Source organism: Temnothorax curvispinosus, unplaced genomic scaffold (genome assembly GCF_003070985.1).
Source record: "Temnothorax curvispinosus isolate PA1 unplaced genomic scaffold, ASM307098v1 QBEX01015043.1, whole genome shotgun sequence".
Classification (NCBI taxonomy): domain Eukaryota; kingdom Metazoa; phylum Arthropoda; class Insecta; order Hymenoptera; family Formicidae; genus Temnothorax; species Temnothorax curvispinosus.
This window is the reverse complement of record NW_020224823.1, coordinates 43,022-52,508: the sequence shown is the minus strand read 5'-3', so window position 1 is coordinate 52,508 and position 9,487 is coordinate 43,022. Positions and strand designations below refer to the sequence as shown.

Below are 9,487 nucleotides of genomic sequence, written 5' to 3'. Positions count from 1 at the left end.
TTCGCATCGCGCTTAATCGGCTGACAATAAATCACAAGCAATGCGCACTTATTTTTAAATTTTTCGCCATTATCGTATATGTTTTGTATTAGAAGATCATACGATCGGTCGACTTTTGCATTATTATATAATCGTAAATCAATAGGATTGCGCGCCATACTGTAATTATTGCTGCAATTAAATACAGACGATAAATTTGTAGGAATGCGAAACAAACGTTGCGTTAACGACAGATTTAGTTGCGTCGAAATATCCCGGGCGGTTTAATGCTCCAGCGTTACGACAATGTTGCAATGCAATAACTAATTGGAGAATTGGGGGTAACTCGACGGGAGATATCATAAAACATATGTTAGATTATTATAAATTATTTATATATTTTTTATAAGTACTGCAAATTATTATTATTTAATAGTTTTAATACGTTATGTTAAAACTTCTAACGTTTTAATGAAATGGATAAATGGATAAATAAGTTTTTACTTACAAATATATATATATTTATATACTATTTGTTCTTTTATCCGTTTTACAAATCGTTATTTTTGCTAGAAAAATTACGATATTTTAATAAGAATCAAAAAGATGAGATGTTTCGTTCTATATATGTTCAAAAGATTATAAATATTTGTATAGGTATTTATTTACGTAAGAATTGAAGTCAGCAATCCTACTGCAAATTATTATTATTTAATATACTTTATGTTAAAACTTTTAACGTTAATGAAAATGGATAAAGATTTAATACACGATATGTGTTATATGATATATCATAAGTTCATACTTGCAAATATGTATTTGCATATTATGTGTTCTTTTCGCTTACTTTGAGCGCTGTGAAAATTAAAATAATATAATAAATTACATTTTGCATTTAATTATATTTTGTAGCTTTATTTATTTATCTTGTAACTTTTATTTAACCTGGTTCTGTTCGCAGTAATGATTTAATTTAATAATCAGATACTAAGAAATTAACCGGTTGAAGAGACATTGTGAAAATCGCATTGAAGGATTATTTTATGAATCAGAGAGCATATAGAGTTTGAGTTGATAGGTATAAGAATGTTAAAAATATTGGCAATTTGAGGGATTAATGCCCGATTTCACCAACGTCGTTTAACTTGAACCTTAAAGTTCAATTCACTCTTTGTCTTCAAGAGTGAATTAAACTAAGGTTTAAATTAAACGACTTTGGTGAAATCGGGCATAAATAATTGAATGGAATAAAATTGATTTTTAACAGTTGAATATCTGTCTTGATAGCTCTTAAGAATATGGATATAGTTTAGAGTGTATTATTTACGAATCAGTATTTACGCTGTTATCCTTTATAGAAATTTAATACTGTAAGTGATTTTTTGGCTAGTGATTAATTATTTAAAAGCACTATTAAAAACACTATTAACAGTGCTTTTAATAGTGTTTTTAAGTGATTAATTACTAGCCAAAAAATCACTTACAGTATTAAATTTCTATAAGGGATACATATAAAGAAAATACTCGCGACCGAGTATATACAATAGATATAAAGGAAATAGCTGCCTGATATATTCTCCTTTTTCTATCTAACTAGACTCCGGAAAATTACGTGGAGTATGATGACGTACATGACTCCGTGTAATTGCGGATGATGAGAAACTGAAAGATCTTGGATTCGTTTCCGGCGTTCATCCCGCATATTCCTCGTTTTAAGAAGAAGTTTTCGCCGATGAAAGGGAAGAGAGTGTTTAAAGACTAAAAAGAAGTATCATTATATACATATGCATATATATATATTGTTATATTTAATCTCCATTTAAAACAGAGGAAGAGATCCCGCCACTGTTTGTAGAGAAGATGCCGGGTCTGCCGGGACCAATCAGCCATTACTCCGGTCGCGCTCTCTTTTGCACCTTTATTTCAGACATGACAGTTTGGATACGTGCAGTTCAGGGTGGTTCAGGTTAGGTTCAGGTTCAGGGTGAAGGGGGTGAAGCGTTTTTGCACAACGCGCCGTGTGGCATTGTTTGTTTATTTGCTCCGAATAACTGAATTAATAACTGAAATAAACAAATCGCGTTAAAATGGCGGAGGAAGTGCTGAGGGAGTTGGAAGCCGCGGCGCAAATCGTTCTGGTGAGTACCGTCCCGAATTCTCTTTCGCCACGCGAAATAGATTGTCACGAAACTGCGCGAAACCCAAGCATGATCGGTATACGGCGAAAACAATTCGGATACCGCTCGCGGATTCCTGTGAGACTTACCGCGCGTTAGCGCGCGTAGAGCCAAAAAGTTTATCTGCCAGGAAACGTCGCGTCTTTTATCCTGTCCGCGAACTCTTTTGCATCCGTAGGATCCCGTTTTGGGGTTAAGATCCGCGTCACGACCTATTTAAGGTATTTCTTGAGATTCGGCGAAGTCCTGCGGACATTCGCGCGCGCGCACGCATGGATCTCGCGAAAAATTGTGATTTGAGAAATTCTTTAATGCGGGACAGGCGATTCCCACGAACGCACGTGCCGTACGAGGCAAAACAAAACAAAACTGTCTCGAGTGTATTGCAATACTCCGTGTGTTATGTAATTTCTTGTGTTTACTGCTTCAAGGAAGCGTGCTTCGTTCCACGATAGAGAAACTTGTCAACCGAAGCGACTCAAGCGACTGTGTGATTCCCAGAAGGCAAAATGTTGGCAAGTTTGCCAGCAGATTTCGAGTGGAATATTGCTGCAGATTATCAACTGCGTTCTCACATTAAAATCACGCTCTGTTATCGATATTGTAGGCAGAATGCCAGCAGAGCTTAACGTAGACATACTTATTCTCCTTAAGATTGGCACTCGATTCCCCAACCAAGCTCGCTACAGCCACTGATAATCCTTTGTCGTATAGAATTTGAATACAAATGTTGGATGTTGCTACACTGATGAGTGGGTTTTACTCTGTGGTGGTATATTTTATACCCCAGTCTTACAAGTCTATGTAATACACTTACAGAGTAAAACTTTTTTACTGTTACTGAAGTGTATTTTACACTCCATGCAAATAATCTAGGGTTAATAGTCAGTTTGATTTTTGCTTATTTAAGCATCCTTAGGTCTCCATTGACGAAAAAAATCGCTGATTTTACATGAATACAGATATAGAAATATTAAACTTCAGATTTGCCAGACACAAAGAAAATATCCTGTTTATATGTTCTGAGTTGTTTCTACATGTTTGAAAACGTAGAACGTTGATAAGTGATTTTGTATTCGCGTTGCTTTCAGGCGCCACCTAATTTGATCTCATCGGAGCAGCGTCAATCTGCGGAAGCTGTGTTCCTAAATTTCCGTAAAACAAAGTCACCGTATCAACTGTGTCAACAAATTTTAGAATTGAGCTCTGTGGACTACATATTGTTTGAAACGGCCGGTTTGATAAAGACAGCTCTGATACAAGAGTGGACCACTCTGGAAAAATCTGACGTCTCTTCATTAAGACAATATTTGTTGCACTATGTTATAAGCAAACCTACGTTAGCGCCATATGTCAGGACGAGGATACTTCAAGTTTTTGCAATAATAGTTAAGAGAGGTAGCGTGGATGACTTTGGAATAGAGAGAAGTCGAATAATGAGTGAAATAGAAAATTTAATTAAGAGTGGGAACTTACCAAATGTAAGTATACATTGATATAGGTATATTGATTTTTCGCATGGCACGCAAAGGAGAAAAGAAAGAGGAAAGAAAGACTATTTCTTTATTTACAGCAAATTTTGGGATGCAATATTTTATCTGCGATATTGCAAGAATACGCAACGACTGCGAAATCATCCGATATCGGTCTGACATGGGAAGTACATTTTAAGGCGAAGAAGCATTTTGAGCTAAGCGATATGAAAAGAATTTTCAAGTTTTGTATCGAGGTATTTGGTGAATTGATCAAGAAGGATTTTGACGAATCGACGTTGCCCCTCGTGAAGTCCTTGCTTTCCATGGTGGAGAGCATACTCGTTTGGCCATTTATTGAAGTAAATTATATCCTTTTTTATAATTACATTTGGGATCAATGTATATTGATGCAAAAATATATATTAATTGAAAGATAAACTAAAGAGATAAAGAAAGAAATTGGACATTGCAGCTTGTATTCAATTCATATTTCACATTTAGTATTAAATGTATCAATAATGATGTATTAACTTGAATACTACATGTGGGAAATGATTATGAAGATAGATATGGATATAAATATATAACAGAGATTCATATTTAGTATTCACATTTGGTATTAAGCAGGGCATAATTGATATATTCCTTTGAATATTAAATGTGGATAATTATGGAGATAGATATGGATATACAGGATCTAACAGAGATAGATTTTTATATAGAGCTATATCACAGTTGGTTATATATACCTTAACTCCAGTGCACTACCTAAAAAATTACTACTTAAGAGCATGTGTGAGGTTTATGAATCCGGGAATAATCCACCATTGAGGTTGAACGTACAGTGGCAAGACGTAATACTAGATGCAGCAGTATTAGATTTATTTTTTACACTGTATTGGAAAGTACGTAGCAATCCGCAGCTAGCACACCATGCTATGAACTGTCTGATACAACTAGCGAGCTTACATGGTAGAATCCTGGGTGTGGAAGAAGTAAAAGTGCAATACTTGACAAATTACATGCAGAGATTCTTGAAGCTTGTGTTAAGTATTGAGATTGGCGATCAAGAGGCGAATGGAATTACCAACATTATAAGAAAGATTAATTATTTCTTTCAAAGCTCATTGAAGAGTCTTCCTGAGGACTTGTACAAGCCATTTTTGGAACAATTGACAAGATTAACATGCTTATTTATAGAATGTGCTGCACAAGAAGAATCGGTAATTATTGCATCTATTTCAGTAAAATTTGCGTTTAAATTTCGGTTCAGAAGTTTATTTATGAAATTACAACCCGTGAATATTAATGTGGATATTAGAACAAAAAAACTTAATGTTTTGTCATCTTTACAGATACGCGCTGATGATTGCTTATATATGGAAGCTATGGAACATATGTTCGAAGTATGGTCGTGTATGTTGTATTCAGCGTTCGAATTTCCATCAGACTTTTGTAAGCAGAGCTCTATTCAGATATTTAATACGTATCTTCGATGTCACTTATCATCTCCGGAAGGTGTGAGAAATGCCGGTGGGAAAAGTCTCAGCGAGGAAGTAGCAGATGTAGAGGACGATGACAAAGTTAAATTTAAGGAGCAATTACAAATAGTTGGTAAATAGAAGTACAGTCGATCCTATCAAAATGTATTTTATTACGCGGATCGATAATAGTAACAAACGTTTGTTATAAACTCTAGGAAACTTTGGTAGACAAGTACCAGATCATTCTTTACCTCTATTAGCGCAATTACTCGAAGATCGAATACATAAATTACGCGATAATCTGAACAATATGGTCGGACAAAATGAATCGTCGTCTCGACCTGCCTCTATGGACGAGTTATACGAGGATTTGCATTGGCTTATTTTAATAACGGGACACGTTCTTTGCATGGAATCGGAGGGTGAAACCGCATTAGTACCTTTGGAAATTACGCGATGCAGCATGAAACAGGTTTGTAAAAATTTACTGCAACTTTTACATTTTCGTAAACCAAGTACTAAATCTCTTTTGTACGTGTGCTTTTAGTCCCGAGAGGGAAATGTTGATGTAAACCGGACATTGGAGTTTTTAGTGTCTTCGCAAAATGTTCAGTCGGATATAAGCAGCCCCACGGACTCGATCGATCGAGTTATTCGATTGATCACAGGCGTTTTTCGCTTGTGCACCATTGAAAAGACTGCTATATCGATACACTTGGAGAATATACTTAGTCCCGAATTGAGCAGCACAATAATATGGTTTTTACACAGATGGTCAGAGATCTATCTTTTGCCAACCGAGACCTATTATTCCGAGTTGAGCACCACGCTTTTACATGCTTTTGGCGAGGATAGTCCCGGCGCATTATGGTCAATGAATTTTCTTCTGGACAAAATAATTTGCAACATCAACGCTTTTAAAAGCGAGCCGGCGCTAGTAGACGAAACTATAAAATTATTAATATCTCTTGTTAATTCGCGAACGAGGTAAATATAATTTATACACAAAATTTGTCTGCAGTCATATTAATAATTTGTTTAGGGACAACGGTATTTTTTCCGTACAAATTAATGATTATCAAATTAAGTTTTAAATAGAACTTGACTAGAATGAAAAATCTTCCAGATAGAATCCACGGATTATGGATTTCGCTAAGATTTTTACTGGATGATATTTTATGAAAAAGATATGGGGCATTTGTTTTCTGGTAGGTGATTATATATATCCGCTTAAATTCTCAAATTTTAATACTCTCTTAAAATTTATTTATGATTAACTTAAAAAGAAAACTGATAATTTTATCTGTATAGATAAAATTCAACTTTATGAAAGCTTTTCAATATTTAATGTATGATCGCGTCGTGAATTGGGAGTTTTACTTGTGGCGATGGAAAAGCACTTCCCTTTAATCAATGACATATTAGTCTCGTGAAGTTTAGTACAAATTTTATGAATACTTTGTATTTTATGTATCGCGTATTTAAAAAGGAATTTAATGTGTTATATCTGAGAATATATATACTTTCATATTAACCTGTTTGGACATCGAAGATTTTCTTTAATAGATTACTTATTCTGTGCCTTCCAGCTTTGAAAGGGGTTATCATAATCTATTATCTCGCTCTTCACCCACATCTAAATCTTTCTATGATTTTCTAATCTTTGTCTTTATTTTCAAAATCATTTATTTTGCTTTCAACGTCCCACTCTATTTTGATTTGATAAACAATTCAGAAAAGTAAATATGCGTGCCCTAGACAAATTATCGTGTATTTTAATGAATATATTACGTTTACGATTGCTTTAACAAAGTAAATGTCTTTTGCTCTTTTGTAATTCTTATTCCTTTGTGATTTAATTATATTTGCATAAAGTACTATGTACTACATGCTACAGCTTGCATAAAAGAATATAAAAGCATTTGTTGCATATATTACAAGATTTAACGCGTTAAAGTAATCGTGATAACATTTTCATTGAAATGATTTAAGATCTAAGTATATTAATTTTTCAGAGCCTCCTGCTTGTCGAAGTCTGAGCAGTTCACTTATATCATTGAATTGGCTATGAAAGAGCAGTATAACTTCCCGCAGATTATCAAGAGAGGTTTAATGTGCGCGGTGGTTCATGCCGGTAGCGTGGTACAAAATACTGAACGATCCTATTGGTCACGAACGCTAGAATGCTTACAGAATAGATACACGCAATTAACTTCTAGTGAAAATTTCATGTCGTCTTACCATGAAGAACGATTTAAAGTTCAAATCATAGATATACTAGAATCCTGTATAGGTAATGCATTAAATATTTATTTAAACCTTTGTGATCAACGATGCGCGTGTATTTTGTCCGACTTAAAATAAAACTTCGCGTGCATAATCGTCATTTTATTTAAATAGGTGTGGTGCAAGGTGCTGAGAGTCCGATAGTAACGCCCGTGTATCAACATACTTTTCCTATATTAGCCGGACTTCCAAAAATATTATCCTTGTATCATAATTATCAAGATATAGTGCAGCTGATATTAGAGCTATTCAGTGAATATACAAAAATTTTATTCTTTTTATCGGAGGTAAGTATCATTATTATTTATATAGAGCTATCGCAGTTAATGCCTGGCATTTTGATGGTAATCTTAATTTCAACGTATTATTTTATTGAATAGGTTGATTGTATACGTGTCTATCGAACTTGTGTGCAAGCGATGGAAACGTATGCTCGCTGCAATAGTCATCGGCTTACTGTAGACTCGACCGCGGAGGAGGACAGTTTTCAGGATATTCTGTTACTCATGCGATTATTAACTAATTTATTAATTAAAGACCTATTTAATTTAAACCACGAGGTAAGCCAGCCATTCAGCCAAGGTGCGTCTGCACAACCGGTCACCGAGCTTATTCCATCTACCGATGTTTTCTTGTACGGCTTAAATATAATCATGCCTATGATGACAATGGATTTGTTAAAATTTCCGTCGCTTTGTTTACAGTAAGTAATTATATTTTAGTAATACAACATAAACAGAAAAGAGATATTTACTTTCAACAATATATTAAAATAAATTATATTGAAATTAATTACAGTAAAATAAGTTATGTATATAATTTGAGAATTTAAAATTTTTGTTGATGTTAAATATATTTGAAGAAATTTTTGAATTAGTTCACATTTATTATAACATTTTTATCATCACTATGTATGCATATATTTAAATATTTGCTATTTTACAGGTATTTCAAGATGATAGCATTTGTATGTGATCTATGTCCTGAGAAAGTTTGCGAGCTACCTGTTAAATTGCTGCAGCAGCTTTTAGCGTCAGTAGAATTAGGTTTATATTCATTTGGCAATGAAGTAGCTAGCCTTTGCTGTGATACAATCCAAGCCTTGACCAAGCACATTCACAAAGAGGTTACGCAAGGACGGCGGCGCAAAGACATAATGGCACCCTTTTTGAACGTAAGTTTTCACAAGCGATAGCTTATGAGCATATAAACGTGCCTTTTAGGATACAGCAATTTTTGAAATATTGAATTTTTCCTTTCAGTTGCTGATAAGTCTCATTCTGTCACATCAAATGGATTCAGATCTGATCTCGAACGCCAGTACACCTCTTTACCATCTCATATATTGCTATCAAGAACAATATCAGCAACTTGTACAGAATATTGTATCCAGTCAAACGGATCCACAAGTAGCACAAAGATTAGCGAATGCGTTCACCGAGCTAACGACGGATATAGACTTCAGTATGGACTTGAATAACCGTCCTCAGAGATTGAAGTTCAAAAGTAATTTCGATAAATTTGTCGTGAACGTACAAGGATTTTTAATGGTTAAGTAAAATAGAAATTAAAATGTAAATAAACAAAAATAAAAGATTTATTTAAACAATACACGCGTGGATTTAGATATCGTTAGATCTCGTTTAAATCTATTGTTATCGTTTAGATTTTGAGAAGTAAAAAGGGGACTTAAGCATATAAGCTTTTTATTGACCGATTTATTACACGTTACCACTTACAGTGAGCCTAGCGAAATATTCGAGTAACCATAATATAATATTTATAATAAATACTAGTTACAGCATCGATGCACGTTTCCGATAGCAAACGGTCAAACGAAAACGTTTCGTAACGGATGTCCAGTTACCTTACAAACAAACACACGAGAACTTATATACTTGGTACAGATCGTCGTTAGCCTCCCCGTGGATCGCCTCAATGATCCTCAATGTTTCACAAAGGAATGCTTATTAAAGTAACATTAAATTTATTTATATATTTATATAATTTATATTTTGTATTATGTATATATGTATATGTATATATATATATATATATATATATATATATATATATATATATATAT

At 34.1% G+C, this 9,487-nt stretch overlaps 1 protein-coding gene across 1 annotated transcript; it reads left to right on the top strand.

Annotated features, from left to right (window-relative positions):
* Positions 1-1,919: 1,919 nt before the first annotated feature.
* LOC112465291 (exportin-4-like) lies at positions 1,920-9,012 on the top strand. Its single transcript, XM_025032773.1, has 12 exons — positions 1,920-2,117; positions 3,248-3,637; positions 3,730-3,997; positions 4,397-4,854; positions 4,987-5,245; positions 5,331-5,587; positions 5,663-6,102; positions 7,131-7,408; positions 7,516-7,688; positions 7,782-8,104; positions 8,347-8,575; positions 8,664-9,012. The coding sequence occupies exons 1-12, from the start codon at positions 2,067-2,069 to the stop codon at positions 8,958-8,960; spliced, it is 3,423 nt and encodes a 1,140-aa protein (XP_024888541.1). The 5' UTR covers positions 1,920-2,066; the 3' UTR covers positions 8,961-9,012.
* The last annotated feature ends 475 nt before the right edge of the window (positions 9,013-9,487 follow it).

Coding starts and splice junctions, on each gene's coding strand:
- LOC112465291 (XM_025032773.1), top strand. CDS start 2,067: ATGGCGGAGGAAGTGCTGAGGGAGTTGGAAGCCGCGGCGCAAATCGTT. Junction 3,998..4,396: donor GCCATTTATTGAAGTAAATT/ATATCCTTTTTT, acceptor ACTCCAGTGCAC/TACCTAAAAAATTACTACTT. Junction 5,246..5,330: donor GGAGCAATTACAAATAGTTG/GTAAATAGAAGT, acceptor TATAAACTCTAG/GAAACTTTGGTAGACAAGTA.